The sequence below is a fragment of the Protobothrops mucrosquamatus genome, unplaced genomic scaffold (assembly GCF_001527695.2).
Source record: "Protobothrops mucrosquamatus isolate PMUCROS unplaced genomic scaffold, P.Mucros_1.0 scaffold51, whole genome shotgun sequence".
Taxonomy (NCBI): domain Eukaryota; kingdom Metazoa; phylum Chordata; class Lepidosauria; order Squamata; family Viperidae; genus Protobothrops; species Protobothrops mucrosquamatus.
Genome location: NW_015386432.1, coordinates 423,587 through 442,470, shown reverse-complemented (window position 1 = coordinate 442,470; position 18,884 = coordinate 423,587). Strand labels below are relative to the sequence as shown.

General features: G+C 36.7%; 1 protein-coding gene across 1 annotated transcript in view; it reads left to right on the top strand.

Annotated features, from left to right (window-relative positions):
• ARHGEF7 (Rho guanine nucleotide exchange factor 7) overlaps positions 1–18,884 on the top strand; it is an 87,024-nt gene that overhangs the window by 48,818 nt on the left and 19,322 nt on the right. The window contains exons 14-18 of the mRNA XM_015811818.1: positions 4,810–4,888; positions 5,920–6,059; positions 7,051–7,275; positions 9,850–9,943; positions 11,654–11,743. Coding sequence (XP_015667304.1) covers positions 4,810–4,888; positions 5,920–6,059; positions 7,051–7,275; positions 9,850–9,943; positions 11,654–11,743 — 628 coding nt within the window. The remainder of the gene's footprint in view (positions 1–4,809; positions 4,889–5,919; positions 6,060–7,050; positions 7,276–9,849; positions 9,944–11,653; positions 11,744–18,884) is intronic.

Genomic DNA, 18,884 nt, shown 5'->3' with positions numbered 1-18,884 from the left:
CCGAGTGATCGTAGCTCCAATCCGCTTTCTCCCATCCTCCTTGTTGTTAGAAGTGAGGGAAGGAGAATCAATCCTCCCCCTCCTTCCATTCACCTCCCGACCAATTCTAACCAAGCTGTTAATACAGTGATCGGGGGTTATGATTTTCTCCCTTCTTGTTTCGCTGTGGGTATCTTCAATTCTCCTATTGGCTGGCCTCTGGATTTTTTGCTGTTTCTGGGGGTGTATGCCAGTTTCCTCAGCACAAGCCGTTTCTTCCACCTCATCCGCAATTCTTTCTGATCTTGGTCTTTGAGGTCGTTTATCCATCCCGGGGAGTAAGGAGTCTCTTACACAGGGCTCCTGCTTCCCTTGAACGTCCGTTACCTGCAGATGGTGGTCAGGGGGCAAGACTCTTTTGATGGTTTTCTCCAATGGTGCGTTCAGTAGCTTCGTGAGTTGTTTGCGATGGGATGGGGGGTTTTCTGTACACCAGGTTCTTAAAGTCAGGTGTGCCGGGCAGAGATCAATATGCCGGTTAATAGACTATTCATTGGACAGCCATGCCTCCTTAAGGAGGCGTCCACTCTTTGTATTGTCGCTGGCTAGGACTTGTGCTTCCTCGAAGTTGAAACGGTGTCCAGTTTCTGCCATATGTGTCCACAGTTGGGAGTACTACTCACCCCTTCTTATCGCCAATCTATGTTCTTGGATTCTAGTTCCCAATCTTTTTGAAGTCTCCCCAATATAATTATTAGAACAGTCCTTGCAATTAACCCTGTAGATGATCGATGATTTCTCCATATTGGGGAGAGGGTCTTTCGGGCGCATAATGGTAGCACACAGCGTCCGGGTGGGCCTATGAGCTACTTTCACATTGTAGGGAGCCAGAAGCCTGGCAGTGGCCTCAGAGACATTACAGATATAGGGGAGGGTAACCAGTGTCGTCTTGGGGGTGGGGTTCTCCGTACCCGGGTTCCTTAGGGACTCAGGTGGTCTACTGTGTCGTCTAACAAATTTTGTCGGGTAACTATTAAATTTGAATACCCGGAAGAGGTGGTTCCTTTCGTCTATGCGAGCTCTAATGGAACTGCAGTGAGAGCTCACTCTCTTGAAGAGGGTCCTAACACAGCTAACCTTATGGGCCACTGGATGGTTGCTCCTGTAATGGAGAACTCTGTCAGTACAGGTAGGTTTTCGGTATACCCTGGTACCAAGAGTTCCATCCAATNATTGTAGGGAGCCAGAAGCCTGGCAGTGGCCTCAGAGACATTACAGATATAGGGGAGGGTAACCAGTGTCGTCTTGGGGGTGGGGTCCTCCGTACCCGGGTTCCTTAGGGACTCAGGTGGTCTACTGTGTCGTCTAACAAATTTTGTCGGGTAACCATTAAATTTGAATACCCGGAAGAGGTGGTTCCTTTCGTCTATGTGAGCTCTAATGGAACTGCAGTGAGAGCTCACTCTCTTGAAGAGGGTCCTAACACAGCTAACCTTAATATATATATACATATATATATTAACACAGCTAACACAGCTAACCTTAATATATATATACATATATATATATTAATCACAGTCCATTTTGAATACATAGCAGAAAAAAAATCTTGAAAGTTAACAAGGTTGATACTATATGGTACAAAGCTATTACAGAATCTAGTTGTTCTGCTTCGGATACAATGAAGCCTCTTCCCAGAAGGTAACGAAGAGTCAGGGAGAGAATGTGTAGCATCCCCGACAATACTGTGGACCCTGGTCAAGCAGCACTTATATACTACGTCCTGGATAGAAGGAAATGAACTTTCAATAATCTTTTCTGCCGTCCGCACCACTCTTTGCATAACCTTCCTGTCTGAAACAATAATACTTCCAAACCATACAGTAATACAATATGACAATTATCACTCTATAGAAAGTGGTAAGGACAGGGGAAAGAAGATGTGCTCTTCTCATATGATGTAGAAAATGCAGGGGCTGCTGTGCCCACTTCACCAGTGTCTCACTGTTGAGTGACCAAGCTAACCTCATCAGTTGCACACCCAGAAACTTGATATTACTAACCCCTCCACAGTTGAATCGTTAATACACAGAGGTGTATGGCTGTGCCTACTTTTTCTGAAATCAATATTGATCTCTCATGTTTTTCCTACATTAAAAGCAGGCTGTTGTTATAGTAGTTCATCAAACCCTCTACCTCCTCCCAGTAATCACCCTCATTATCATCCTGAATAAGGCCCACTATTGCATCATCTGCATACTTCACAATATGGTTGATAGCAAACCTTGCACAACAGTCATGGATCAGCAGGGTGAACAACAGCAGACTTAGGACACAGCCCTAAGGAGAACTTGTGCTCAAGAACAAGGTGTTAGAAATATTAGTTCCAACTCACACATACTTTTGCAACCAAAGGTGGGAATACATTTTGCTTATTCTAACATCAAGAATGGAAACTATTCCCCGCCCTCACCTTGGCTCTTCTGACCATCTCTCTGCTGCTTATCCCAATATATACACTTCTATTACTTAGAGAAAAACCAACCATGAATTAAATTGAATTGCAGGCATAGTTATGCTTAAAGAGGATGGGGGATGAGATGAAATCGACCAAGATAATGGTGATGTAATTTTCAATAAGCTACCAGTTGTATCCATTAATTGGGAGTCAGGACACTATTAGTTTTCTCCTCTCCACGCATTCTTTAGATCAGGGCTTTTCAACCTTTTCACAGATTGTACCACTTTTAGGACATGACAATATTTGAGTACCACCAGTGCTTAGCAAGGTATCAAAAACTTGATGACTAAAAAAAGGGGGGGGCTTTGGGGTTTTACTGATTAGATTAATTTGTTGTTATAGAAATGGCTAGTTTATAATATTATGGAAAAGTAAAAAGTTGAGGTTCAATATTAATGCTTCCTTCTACTGCAACAGAGGAAGTCTGTTCTTTTTCCCTTCTCCCCCTCACTTTTTTCCCTTTTTTCCTCCCCACTGTATCCTAATATTTGCTTTTGTATTTTTGTATTTTATTCTATAATCTAATAAAATGTTACAAACTGTAGAAAAAAGTAAAAAAGTACCGGTTTTAAAATCTTCGGTTGCTGTTCTTTTGCTGAATCACTTTCCCTTTGCACTGACAAATGTATGATGAATTTATCCATGTTATTAATATGCACCACTACTAGCTAGCTCAGGGGTCTTCAAACTTGGCACTTTTAAGACTCGTGGACTTCAACTCCCAGAATTTCTCAGCCATCATGGCTGGTTGAGAAATTCTGGGAGTTGAAGTCCACAGGTCTTAAAGTTGCTAAGTTTGTAGACCCCTGAGCTAGCTGGTTGGCCCTTCTTCCTCTCTCCCTCTCCTCTTCTTCCTCTCTGCCTTCTGAGCTCTCTTCCACAGTGTAGTAAGAATGCACCCCCCCAGTCCCTTCCTTATACCTTTAAAGACACAGGAATCAAGCACAAAGCAAGAAAGGCTCACAAAAGCCTCCCAGAATAAAGAAACACTAAACTCTGTTTTTTTTTTCTTCTTTAAGCTGCTTCAGGCGTGTCTCAGTTTAAACAATGTAGCAAAGGCTCCGCAGTTGCAAAAAGCGATAACCTTAAATTAAGCCTGTTTACCTACAAAGAAAACTTGCTAAAAGCCATAGACAGATTCAAGATAAGGGGGTAAAACTGATTACATTTGTTTAAACTTAAAGGAATTAAACCTACGGAAGCCAACACTGTGGACTCATTGCTAGCCTTTGTGAAACAGACTAAAATATTCCAATAACCAAAGCACACAAACCGAGCCTCTGAATTACAAAATGCTGTAAAAACTGTATAAAAATCCTTATGATAATCCATTCAAGCTGCCAGCTGATCAGGAACCCACTGGCTTCCGAAATAAACCCACCTCCTTTCCGACATGCTCGTCTCCTGGCTTTTCATTTCATCAGCGCTGATTGCATTCTCCTGGCTGGAGAAAATGAACCAGGGGACCTTTTCTTCCAGCAACAGCTGCTTCTTCTTCCCTGTCCCTGTTTCCTCCTTGCCTACTGAGCTCTCCTTCCACAGCTTCTTCTCCGTCCTCTTCTCTTTCCCTGTTGTCTTTTTTTCCCCTTTTCTGCCAAAACCACCTTCTTTTATATCCTCTCCTCTCCCCCCCTTTTTTTTCTTCAGTTCACCTCCAGCTCTGTGCTGCTTCCGGAAGCGCCAATCAGCTGGAGCCCTGCCGGTGCTCCTGGGGCTTCTGCTGAACCCCGACAGTCCTGCAGCTCCAGCTGCCTCTCCCTCAGGCTTGGGTCACTTCAGCTCATTTCCCTACCCTGCTACACTTCTCTAGGACGGTCGTGTACCATCTGCCACATGCCAAAGTACCATAGGTGGTACGTGTACCACCGTTTGAAAAGCCCTGCTTTAGATCTCTCTTGATTTTTTTCAGAACAGATTTCAGCCATGTGTGGGACAGTTCATGGGAATGAGGGTGGAGCAGGGAAGAGGAAGGAACACTTAAACTACATGTGAATTTTGCTCTTGTGACTTAAGATTTACCTCAATGGACATAACTCAGATATAATTATATGTGGACTTAAACTATTATTTCCAACTGTAGAACCATTTGTATCATTTAACGAAGATCCTGCTATTGCATTTTTGCAAGTAAAGGGTTTTTAGATAAATAAATATATAAGTAAAACATCAGGTCTAGGCATCTAGAACTTTCTTTAGTATCAGAATGTATATGTCTTAATTTCAGTTATGATAACATTTCCATTGTATGTTTTATTATTCAATAATATTTGATGAATTAATTGAAATAATAATGGTACATTTGCTTTTAGGGAAAGCTTCCATTAACAGGGATGACCATCACAAAACTAGAAGATAGTGAAAATCACAGAAATGCATTTGAAATATCAGGTAATGTTTTTTTCATTCTGGGCTTTTTTGTGAATATGCAGCAAACAATGTTACCAGAATTGGCACCTACTCATTTTCTAAACTAGCATTCTCCATCTTGGTTTTTTCCAATTTTCCAATTCCATAATCTGCAGGAAGCATGTCTACTGGTCTGACAGGCTGGTGTACATGGGTGTTGTAACTGGACAGTTTATGCAGGCAGAAGAAAGGCTGTTGGAAGTCTGCCAAGTCAGCAGCAAGATAGTATAAGCACTCTCTTTAGTTTTGCATCATCCCACTTAAAAATTATTTAATTTAAATGAATTAAAGATAGGCTTCATTACAACTAAATAGTATCCTAGAAAAAAGTGTAAACTAATCTAAAACCAATAAAACTACATTATCAACAGCTAGAATAAACTCCACTTAATTAGTAGACTTAGAGAAAGATACATTATAAAAACATTGAAGAAATTAGAGCATTGTAGAAAATACTCTTCTCAAATCATTAATGGCCTAACAGTAGCCTTTGGAACATAACTTTCTCAGTTGATCATGCATTATAGGAGTAAGTATTGTTTTGAGTTTTTCAGGACTTTAGAATAAAAAACTTTGACCTGTATTTGGAAATATACTGGCAACTAGTCAGTTTTCTGCAGATTGCCAAATTGAGCAACTACTATTTTTCCAAGATGTACTGGTGAATATAAGAAATGGCCATCATCTTAAAGATCAAGTGGTTGTCAATAAGGCAATCCCCATCAAAGATATATGTTCCAGGCATCAATTTGCACTTTCAACCTTCTGACAAATCTTAAAGCCAGATATTACATATATTCAGAGTTCTTGGAAGCAGGAACATAAATTTGGTACTATGGTTATAACAAATTCTTGTACTATAATGTGGAGAAGACACTTAATGTATTGCATAGGTATAAAAGAATTAAGATAGATGGGTATTTGCTATAATTTATACAATTCAGCATTATACACTTTTAAATGGTAGTTATTTATTTTACTTTTTTTGTTCAGCATGTTCTATTTGGTTCTAGGCAATATGATAGAGCGGATATTGGTATCTTGTAATAATCAACAAGATTTGCATGAATGGGTAGATCATCTGCAGAAACAAACCAAAGTAACAACTGTTGGAACTCCTGCAATTAAACCACATTCTGTTCCTTCTCATACGGTAAGAGGACCTCTGCCTTTAGTCCACTACTTATAAATTAAAGAGGCCCAACCCATTATGAAGGAGCTACTGAAGAAAACATATTTATATTATAACTAAAACTATAGCTTGACACATGCTGATAATTAAATTGCAGTGATAAAAAATTAGTGAGCTTTTAGCGGTAGAATTTTAAATTGAATAAATAATTGGTGAAATGATTTTTGATTGTGAATTATTTATGTAAGAAAGGATTGTGTCAGATGTAACCGAATCTCTTGTTGCTTTACTGGTATCTTCAGACATCCAGGCCCAGGAAAAAAATGCATGGTTATTTTCCTTATTAACTTTATCATTTTGTGAACCTAGTAATACTCACATGGAAAGGAAATATATTATTTGCTTGATCTACAAAGTTCCAATAATGTATACATGGGTCAATATACTGACTCATTTGTATTATTAAGTTAACGTGTTAGTATTTGTATGCAACAGAGTTGAAGGAAACATAAATTCCAGTACATATAGCAATTGAATGTTCCAGCTGCATATTTAATATTAATAACTAGTTTAGCAGGGTGGCATGATAACTTAGTGGTTAAGACACAGGGCTTGTCAGCTGAAAAGCCGGCAGTCTGGGTTCAAGATCCGAGTTCCACATGACGAGGTGAGCTCCCATCCTCGCCCTAGCTCCTGTCTACCTAACAGTTCAACAGCATACAAACGCGAGTAGATAAATAGGTATCACTTTGGTGGGAAGGTAACAGCGCTCTGTGATGTCATGTTGGCCACTGATCGCAGAATGGCCTTGAAATAGAGATGAGCACCACTCCCTATAGTCAGCAACAATTAGCGGAGTAAAATGCACAGGGCGTCCTTTACCTTTTACTTACTAGTTTAGCATAAATAAAGCAGAGTAATTGTTTATTGGAACAGTGCCAAAATCCATAATCAGATGATATTCATTGTATTCATTTTTTGGTCCTTTCTGACTCTGTTGTTCAAATGGCAGCTTCCATCTCATCCTGTAACACCTTCTAGCAAGCATGCAGATAGCAAGCAAATGCCGATGACTCCTGTCTATCATACCCTTCCACACCCTTCACATCATGGGACACCTCATACCACTATAAACTGGGGACCACTAGAGCCGCCTAAAACTCCTAAGCCATGGAGTTTGAGCTGTTTACGACCTGCACCTCCATTAAGGCCTTCAGCAGCGCTCTGTTATAAAGAGGTGAGAATGAATATCCCATTGCTTGTTTTTAATTCTGTCCATGTACATTCTTTGCAACTTTACAAAATGTTTGAACTAGCCGTCATCCAACATCAAGTCAGGTATAATTATGAAGAGCTGGGTATGATTTTGACAGAATTTTCATTCTGAATGCCATGCTCCTAAGAATAGTGTGATCAGCAGAGAATCATTGGTGTTTTATGTTTTTAGTAAGAAATGTACATGCAATAATGAAGTCTATATGGTTATAGCTATGTCCTAGCAGCAGTTAAATTATTTAAAACTAAAGTTTTGAGTTTGATGCTATATCATATTCAGTTTTGCATCCACAAGGGTACCTCAAGCTTCATCCAACCAAAATTCTTAAAAGCTGTCAAATGGGTCTCTTAATGCTTTCATATGGTTAGAATTGAGCTGTATTTTCTTTGGAGCTCATCTAAAACATCTTGAATTATGATGGAGGCAAACACTTCAACTTTCTTGATCTATCTTAGTATACTAGATTGTCTTGTCTCCTCCCTGAAGAGATAAACTAATCATGGTCTGGCATAGTATATCTTTCTTATTCTGGCAGTAACTCTCCTCATATTTACTAAAGCTTTAGCTGGTTTTAAACAGTGGGCTTGGGATTAAGACATTCAAACTGATAGGACTAGAATTGTTCTTGTTCATTACAGTGAAATGTCCCCCTCTTCCTAGACTATCACTTGATACATTTTCAACATATATGACTTACAAATGAAAGTTTACTCCCTGGCTCTAGTTGACATGCTAATCATGTCTCAGGTACTCAGTATGCGACAATGGACAAATATAAAGGTGTGGCCATGTCCACTAATCTAATACAGTATTTTGTGGCATATCTTTTTGAGGCAGTAACTGCAATCAAGTACTTCCTGAATAAGACTTCACTTCTTAATTGGCAATTTGTCACACTTTTTTTGAGCAAACTGTTTCAGTTGTGTTAGCTTTGAGGGGTTCTTTCTCCCAACTCTTCAGTTTCAGCTCTTCCATATATGTTTTATTACAGGTCAGGACTCATAGCAAGTACTTCAGAAAAGTCTGTTGTTTGCTTTTCAGCTATTCTTGGGTTCAATTAAATATATGTTTTGGGTCACTATCCTGTTGCAGAACCCATGACTTGTGATTGAGACAAAGGTTTCTAAGACTAGGCATTATATTTCACTCCAGAATGCCTTGATAATCTGATTTCATTGTGCCTTGCACAGATTCAAGATACCCAGTGCAGGAGGCAGAGAGAAACCCCATAATCTCTTCCGTGGCTCCAGTAAAGGTCGTATAGGGAGGGTGTTCTTTTTTAAAAAAGTATTATTTTTTTTCTTCTGTGAACATAGAGTAGTGTGACTTAACAAAAAAGCTCTGCTTTTGTTTTCATTTGTCCAAAAGATATTCTCCCAGAAGGATTGAGACTTGTGAATATGTATTTTAGCAAACTCAAGTCTAGTTTTCAGAAATGTGGTCTGCTTGCATCTTTTACCATGGAGACCACTTCCAGGCAGACAGTGATGGATGGCATGGCTTGATATTGTTGTACCTTTGGTGTTGTACTTTGATTTTGGAAGTCAGCCAGGATTTCTTCAGAGGTTTTCCTTGTTTCTTTCTCTCCCATTCATATTGTCATTTTGTAGAATCTGGGGTTAGTTTTCTTCTTGTGGCTATGTCCAGTAAAATTAGCTGCAGTCCTTTATTTTTTATTCTTTACAAGAATATATTAAGTTATACATCACAAGGAAAATGTCTGCTGTATGGACCATAAAATAAAGTTGGATACCACTTACTTAAGTCAATTTCAATTTACTTCATGGCAAATTGGGATTGTTTAGGGAAAAGTGGATGTGTACCAATACTTTTTTTGCCACATCTGCATCGGCCTCCCTTATGAAAACTTGCATATGTTCTGAAGCAGAAGTGGAATCAGTATTACATATATTGTTAACTGCCCATTGTACATTCAAAGGCAGACAGATTTCATAATACCAGATGTCAGAACATTTATTCATTCTTAGGATCACCTTTGGGTACTATTTACCTTTGTGTAATCAATTTCCATGTACCTCCAGGAAAGCTGCAAAATGTCTTTCAGTAGCTATAGCCTACAGAGGTCATTTGGTTTCCTCCTCTCCAAACTGTTTTAGGCTTCTTCCATAACTTTTTTATATTATTTATTTATTTATTAAGCAAATTTGCCAAACTCACCTACTGACTCTGGGTAGTGTTTTTACTGTTTCTGGCTTCTGTAATTTTTTTATTTGTGATACTTATTATATGGCTGGTCTTGGACTGTAAATAAATTTATTTTCCCTTTGACAAACTGCTATTTTCAGCTTCTGTTTAAGAGTTTCCTTACATATGTGTCTGTTTTTGTTAACTACTGAACACACACACACACACACACACACACACACACCTTGTAATGAGTTTATAGGACATAGATTGAAAAGCAGAATTTATAATAATAAATCATTGTTTCATTGACATGTCTTAACGTTTTGAACTTTTACAAATAAATGTCAGTTATGTACATTATATACTATTTTAAAAAAATCCAAACAGGATCTCAGCAAAAGCCCTAAAACCATGAAAAAACTGTTGCCTAAGCGAAAACCAGAACGGAAACCATCAGAAGAAGAATTTGCTCTGAGAAAAAGTAAGTATATTCTGGAGGGATGAGACAAAACTGAAGTTCTTTTTTGTGCGCTATACATCATGGTAATCTAATGCATTTGAATTATTTGTTTTATTAAGTTTTGTAATACGACTATGTATCCTATAATAACAAATAAAGCTTCTAAAAAGCTTTATTCGTTATTATAGGAATAGATTTGATGCCATACAAAATATCTAAAATGAATAGTTTGATTTTATTTAACCCTTTTGGAAAAAGCACGGTTGGGAAAAGGATCAATTTTTTAAAATACCAATTAAAACTAAAGAGGAGAGAGTTGAGAAAGATTAGAAGAGAAGGTTGCTGCATAGTTCTGAAAATAGAGTTAAATGTATTTTAAAATTACTGTAAAATCTCAAGAAAACACTGCCTGTGTCTTTGCAGCACAATTACAAAATTCAGTTCTGTCCCCTCATCTTATTAATAAAACCACTGGGAGAGGTTCTTCGTGAGTCTGGGCTGCATTTAGTACAAAATGCAGCAGTCTGCCTGCAAATGGCAATGGCTTTGAGGAGTACATTAGACTTGTGATATGTGTCTTGGACTGATCACCAATAAGATTCCAGGAACAATTTACAGTGCTGTTTACAAATGGTAAATCACTATCTGACTTAATGTTGAAATACTTCAGAATAGGCTTTTTCAGCTAGCATCAGCCTAAGGTACAAATCCCTAGATGAGATTTGTATTTGTGGATTCCTAGCTTCCATGAAATTAGTAAGACAGAAGTTAAAGAATGTTTTTTCCTCAATGGGCCCAAACTATGGAATTTGACTTGTCCCAGTTCCTACAGCTTTTCAGAAGCTGTTTAAGACTGCTCTTCCTAAGTGGTCCTAAACTTAGTTAAGATGATATTATTTTAATTTTCTTTGTGTGAGGTGTTCTGTTTTTAGATTGTATGCCAATTGTAATTTGACTTCTGATTATCTTTTACTCTGGATTTTTAAAAATCTTTTCTGCAGTGTATGATTTATACTACCAAGAGTCTTATGGTTATTACTTAATAAAATAAAATGAATAACATAGCATTTTAATTTAATATCATTTTCCCCAAAAACTTAAATCATAGTTTTCCAATTTGAAAAAATGAGAAGCAATAGATATTTGAACTTCCCTAATTTATTTTCTGGTTGTCTTGAACTATGTATGTCAGCAGATTGATAATTCATATCTTCACCTATTAAGCAGTTATAAAACGGTTTACTATCTCAAGATCTAGAAAGGTACTATTGCCAAATCTAAAATCCTATCATCATATTACTGTAATAAGACACTTCAGAAACACCTACAATTACAAGTACTCCTTGTAATCAGCTGCCCTGTTTAGAAAGCATTCAAAGTTATGATGGCAGTGAAAAAGTAACTTTATAACTGATCCTTGCACTTAACAACTATTGCAGCATCCCTGAGGTCATGCAATTTGGGCCCTTTGTTACTAGTGGGCCTTTGTGATTATTGCAGCATCCTGCAATCACGTTATTGCCATTTGCTCATTTCACAGCCAACTTCTGACAAGCAGAGTCAGTGGAGAAGCCAGCATTAAAATTGTGAATTGGGATCACATGATGTTTCACTCATTGACCGCATCACTTAGTACTAGAGTGGCTATCCCCAATTATGGTTGTTAAACATAGAGTGTCAGTATACAGCATAATTGTATTGTTAAATTAATATCTTTTGGGTATTTTATAGGTACAGCTGCTTTAGAAGAAGATGCTCAGATTCTAAAAGTCATTGAAGCTTATTGCACAAGTGCCAAAACACGTCAAACATTAAACTCAAGTAAGTTTTTTTTAAAAAATTATGAATAGAAAAATGTAAAGTATGATTTTAGCCATCTAGCAAGTAATTGCTAAAAAAAATTTTATTCATGTCATTGGTTTGTATGGTCTGAAAAGTGAGATGTAAGTGATGAAAATAGTACATAAATTCATTAGGAACTTGGGCATATGTGCATTTGCAATGTTCACTGATTCTTTGATCCTTTAGAAGTGCTTTTCTGATTCCCAGATTTAGCAATAAGAAATGTATGTGTTGGCAACACTGCTATGATGTCTTATTGAATTTCTTGAATAATACATGCTAACAATTTAGTTTTAGATGTTCATTTTAGTGCATTCACCATCTCATTAAGCCTTTCAGTTGTACTTACTGAAAGATCATTAGGCTTTGTTGTTTACTTTTTTAATTTTTAAAAAATGTTCTTGCAAACATTTTAATACCTAAGGCATAGTTTCTTTTTGGTTTAGAATTGGAGGCATTCTTTACTTGACAGTCAAAAAGGTAGGTATGCATTTTCTTCATCGGCTCACAAACACCACCATTTTTATTGTGAGACAGCTGAATGAATGCCACTGTCAACATCATGCCTTTCCCTTTATCCTATGAGCCAGAGTTCAGACCATGTTCTTGTGCAATGACAGCGTTTCACAAGCATTTTCTTCCAATCTAGTGTTCTCCAGATTTGTTGAATGAATGTTTGTGCAGTATGGTTAGTGACACTGCTTTAGCAGTGGGAACTGAATCCAGTAAATTTGGAGGACAACAGATTGGGGGAAGGCTTTTCTAGGACATTCTTTCACCTCTCTACTGCATCATGGAATACATTGAGCAATTCCTCCGGACTAAAAAGAGGTCACTCCCACAGAAAATGAATAGAGCTCCCGATACTACATGGATAATGTTTCTACTGAGAACATATGTCTTTTTTTTTTACTGTAAAGTGAGAATCATCACCCTGAACATTTCTGTTCTAATTTAATGTCTGTGTATAATAATTATGTATTCTTAATTTAACAGTAGCAAACATGGATGATATCCATGTCGTCACAGAAGTTGCCAACCCTAAATATATGTTTACTATAGCAAGATTTAAGTAAAGGTAGTCTCCTTTGAATGAAACTCAAATCTTAGACTTATCCATGTAATTTTCTTAACAGTAATGCAAAAGTGATTTCCTTTGCCTTCTTACAGGATTTTACTTTTTACTTTTAGGGTCTTTCCTGTTTTTTCATCCAGCTACTAACTGGATATGGCCTTGCTTAGTTTTTCAAAATTGGCCATGTTGCTGCTTAGCTAGGCACGTGCAAGATTTCAAATAGTATACATAGTGAATAAATCTTGCTTGACTGATTTGGTTATTTTTAATTTACTTAAGTCAAATCTCTCTTATAATAGTAAATATTAAATGTTTGATATGGTTTACAACCAAAAGTTGTTTTTTAAAGTTCTGCTTTAAGAACGATAGACCACTATTCTGGGAAATGTCGGCTTACTATGTATGAGCTGTGAGCCAGTGTCTTCCTGCTGAACATTTCAAAAATGCTTTAATTTTATTATCTAATTTGAAAATGTGGCTTGGATTTTTTTACATTTTCTGCAAGCTTAGAATTTCTAAACTGTTAACAACCCCTAGCATACAATTATGATTTGTATAAACAACAGCACAAGGTTCAAGGTTTAGTTAACATGCTTAATGGCAGAAAAGCAGACTTCAAGTTACATAGTTTTGATATCACTCTGGAGGGTCAAGGAGCCCCCCTCCCACTTCCTGCTTGTTGTTTTAACATTACACTTAGCAATGCTGAACCAACAATTTGGATAAAGCTCTTTCTGCATTGCATTAGTGAATGTGTTCTTGTGGTTATGTTTGTATAAGAAAGGAGGAATAACAGATATGTCTCTAATTGTCTTCTAAGGATTCATCTGCCACCAGTGCAGCCTTTTATTTATTTTTTTAAGAAGTCTTAACTCTAAGCTTTGTGCTAAACAAACAATTTTTTATTTTTTTTTATCTGCTCAAACTAGTAGGGGCAGCCAGGTGAGAGTGAACAACTGTATTAATTAACACTCGGCTCATTCATGGTAAGTCAGGGTTCCCCAAAATCTGGCTTACAGTGGTTGTTTCTATCAAAAATGGTAATGAGACATATGATAGAAAAATCCATCTATATCAAAAATGGCTTTTATTATAGTTATTAATAGTACCTTTTTATTCTATATTTTTTTAACATTTTGTATATTGAGCAAAGCTGCTATTTTCAGTTACTCAGATGCTCAACTTTCACTGTGTCTTGGGAACCCAGGTTATTTTAATCTTAAACAAGGCTGCAGTGGTGGAGATCCTCTGCTGTAAGTAAAGCATTGCACCTAATCAGACAATCTGCCCGCATGCGTAACATGTACTTAAGGAATACTCTTCTTGATTTGAATCAGTTTGCACAGTTTTGCCATTAATGATGAAAGTAGTCAACAGTTAAGGCTATTTTTTTCTTCAGAATAGTCAAAAGTCGGTCTGTACAGGAAGAAATCAGCATAGACACTGATGGGTATTTTTTGTCCAGTAAATCTCCCTAATGCTTATTTTGGTTAGATTTTGGACAATATGCATTGTAGACAATAATTTGTGTGCTAATATTTGACAGTTAACAAACTGTCTCTGTTTTTTAGAACATCAGTTAAAGTTCTTTTGTGTATCCTGTGAATTGAATTTTAATAATAGGGTTAATTATTCTAGAATTACTTTTGCTTTACTGAGAGGGTTGTTTTTTTTTGCTAGAACCTTAATAAAATGTTTTGTATTGTTATGGAACCATAGGTACGCATGATTGGTACTTATTGCTATAAAATTGTCACTGATGTTTTTATGTCTTTTTGTACGGGCCTTTTTATAATTCCCTTGTAAACCAGACATTGTTATTTAATTTGATACTAACCCTACAATTAACTGAAAGTTATTAGGATTCTATAGATGACTGAACTAAGTGGGACAGGATGAATTGGTAATGCTTCAAATGGTACAACTGTGCTAAGTTGGTGCTTGTCATTTAAATATATTTTTATATACCAATATGTATAAGGTGAGAGAAGTCTTATGTGAGCATATTCTTTTTAGTTCATGCAAATGTGTCCTTACCAAGACACAAAACTAGTGCAAAATGCTTTTTGCTGTTTCCCCCTTTCTATGTATATTTTATAAGTATACATAGTGCAAGAAATTTCATTGCATACATCAAAAAATCTACTGCTTTCATTTGTGTTTCTCTGCAATGGAAAATGATAATAGTAATTTGTTGCACGGCTTCTTTTTTCAAGGTTGCTGATTTTATTTAAATTATTATTTTTAAAATCTATCCCCATACAATTTAACAGAACTTCACAAAAGCAAGTGGAGTTGGCCTTGTACTTTGGGAAGGTTGCCTGGTTTGTATCTAATAATTCCTAAATATTAACAGTATTTTAAGAGATTAGACATTGTAAATAAATTCATTATGAGTCCAGGAAATTAGATCATGTTTCAGTGTCCTTTAGTGTCTCTCTACCTCTATGTTCACATTCTGCCTGTTCCCATAGTGCAGATCTGGCAATTCTGCTAGTAGCACCATTCTTTTGTTATTTTAGAGGTGCTGCTGGGAAATGCAACTTTAGCATAACAGGAGGAACCATAAGAAATAGGACAGAAGATACTTTAAAATTTTCATATGGAGAAACATTATTTGAAAAATAACTTGTGAGAGAGGAGATTTGGAGAAAAGTAATAGCAGCTGGCTTTCCTTTCCTTTCATCTATTTCGTGTTTAAATGTCTGTTCTAACTTGACAACAAAGTTGTATGCAAAAGTTTAGGTAACCTGGTGAAACTACAATTCGCTGAATCCCCAATGGAGCAGAAATTGATGCATGTAACTCTCTACTGTGAGAAGTAAATGACATCTTTCTGTGAAATTGAATGTATCTGTACTATTTATGGGTACTTGCTTATTAATTCAGAATGAAAAAAGTGAATATGGCAAATGCAAAACATGGTACACTCTTCCTGTCAGTTTTCAAATGTGTATAGTCAGCTAATAATCTCTCTGTTCATGCTTTAAGACTTTCTTCTCACTGCTCCTTTCATAACTTCTCTAGCTCAAAAATGTTCTTAGGTCTCTTACATGGATTGCATGTTTGAGATTTGCCCAAAGATGTTCACTAAAGGCATACTACTGTATATAAATATTTATCTTCCTTTCCTGTGACTGCTTCTTGGTTGATTTGGTGTAGATGAATGCATAGATAACCTTGAAGAAGACATGCAGGAGCAGTTAAGGAAAAATAAGACAAAACTGAACCCTGGAAAAGGAGGTGGCTTGGGAAGGAAACTCTCAACCCTATCTTGAGTCTGCTTGGTACAAAAGGCAGAAAGAAATTCTGGCTGGCTTTCAGGATTATGTCCTTTACAATAATAAGCAGCGTTATGTAATTCCTGCAATGCCTGTTTCTTGGCCGGGCCTACCTTTAAGGACTAACAGTATGTTTTGGTGCATTGTCTTGCTAAATTATATCCAACCTATTTTTACTTATTAAACACTATACATTGGTACCTTGGTACTCGTCGATAATTTGTTCTGAAAGATGTGATGAATACTAAAAGCAACGACTACTGAAAAGCCACTTACCATGTGACTTACCATGTGACCCACAATTTAGAAGAAATAGTTGGTCACGAGGCAGCTGATGTCAGCAAGTTCTTCCTTGCGTGTCGACTACTGGGAGAAAGATGAGTGCCAGGACAAGTTTTCTGCTTCAAAACGCATCAAATACCAAATTCAACAAGTTTTGAAGCAGTCGAGTGCTGAGCTATCACTGTACATATTACATCAGGCTACCAGAAATATTTGGAATACAAAAATGTCTGGAAAGACATCCAAACTTTTCTGTACCTGTCATATTCACTGTTCTATTTTGAATAGCAAATATACATTCAAATTTGCAGAGATTATTAATTTTGTTCCATGGAGAGTTGTGTCAGCTTTAAGGAGTCATACAATTTGAGTATGATGCCTAAACCTCTGCATATAACTGTATTTCTAGGGGCCTTTTCACAAGATGAGAATATTCTGCTTCTTTGAACACAGTCCACATATACAGTAATCTTTCCTGTGTTTCACCTTTTTGATGGGACAAAAGAAATACTTTTGCATGGGAAATATGCCATTCATTGCAATTAAAATTATCAATAGAATATGATTGCACACGACAGTGGTCTCACTCTTATTTTTAAAGAAATGTTACATTTTTTGGATTAAAGTGCTTTGATTAGTTTATTATATATTTAAGATTTTTATGTTAATTATCTATTTGTATCCTGTGCTTTGGAACTCCAATACAGGAGAGCTATAGAGGGCAGGTGTAGCTCAACTCCTTACGATTACATGGACATACCGTATTCATCCATGTAATTGTTTCTGGCAACAGTAGTGTTGTGCATTGCCTTCTTCTGAGGTGGCTTTGAATATCTCAGAACCAAAAGCCTAAAGTCCTAGACTACCATGATGGTATCCATCCAAGTATAACTAGTCAGTAGGGGCTACCTTATTACTTGTTTTATGAATTGTTTTCAGCTTTCCTGTTCTTTGTTTCTTTGCCTTCTATAAATCTGCCCTGCACGTCTTGATTTTGATGTATTTCACTTTATAAGGAAATAGGGTATGTAGCCAATATCCATATTCTTTCTCCTGAAACAGAATGGTCTTTTTCCTTTATTATATGTGGACAATGTGTTTTCATAGAACAGAAGATTTCAGGATCTCAGTTATAGGCCTATAAGTCTATTATCATGTAAAAAGGCCTTTATATAATTTTGAAAGGATTGGAAAAGCAGTAAGAAAATCCAGTTCCATTAAACTTAGTGGTAGCTTGTCCTAAATATCACAGTGAATTGTCTGGTTTTGTTTCACCTATGCCCAACTCCATCTTCTATAGAAGTGAAAGGGACATTTAGGACAGTCTCAAATGGCCCTGTTCACATGTGCCGCTTATGGAAAGCTGACTTGAGAGCCTAAGGAGAATGAGGCAATTCTATGCGGTAAGCTATTAGTGAGCACATCTCCCCATATGACTTAGAGTTTTAACTACTGCAAACCTTCTTTGTTGGGGAATTCATATCAGTGTCACTAAAAGGCTGCAACTGTGTGGATAATGCCTGGGTATAACTGTTTTGGACACTGAGTGTATATGCAAATTGGGCTCAAGTGTCTTATGTCTTTACTTTCAATAAATCAAGCTGATTAGTATTAGCTACTTGCATAAATAGTTTTCAGTTTCTCTTGGCATTTTTCAGTTTGAGAATTGTTTCTCTCATGTTTGCACATTCTCTTTTTTAAATTAAAAGTTCCTGGACCAGTTAAATTTTTTCTCCCATGCTTCTGGTCTGGAATATTTCTATAAAAATAAGTTACTCATGATAGTAATTTCTGATAGGAATTTTGTGTAGGATGGCAAAATGCTAACAATTCCTAGTCATTAATTTCCTTCTCCATAAGGACATTCTTCCAGTCCCCCCAGGGAATCATTCCAGATACAGGTGTATGAAGAAAGCTATGATCAAAATTGGCATTTAAAGGGAAAATGTACTAAATGTACTAAATATGGCTAGATAGTATATTTTTGTTCAATCTGCACATTCTCCAAATGTATTGCATCTGAAGTTGCAAGTTGGGGAAAATGCATACAGCATTCTTGAGCAGATTTTTTTTTCTTCTGGAAATATCATCTAGCCCAACTTTAAGAATCGATTCAAAAGACTTTTTTAAAAAAAATTCTTAATGTAATAGTTTCCACCACTTAAAAAAAAACCCTTCATGTTAAAGTCATGGTTTCTTAGAACATTAAAAGCAACATGAAAGCAAATGCACATTCTAAGCAAGAGAGTCAAATTCAGAGAGTTCCCTTTTTTCGTCTTTAAATGTATGTGCCAAATATATTTTGTAGATAAAACCCAACCAAAATAGAGATTTAAAAGATTTGGTGCTTTTTTAACAATATTTTCTCTTTTCCTTTTCTTCCCATCACCTTTTGCTTTTATTTTCATCTGTTTTGGTTGTGGCTTATCCTGTATGTCCTCCTCCTCATCACACCTATGCCTGTCTCCATCCTCCCTTTCAT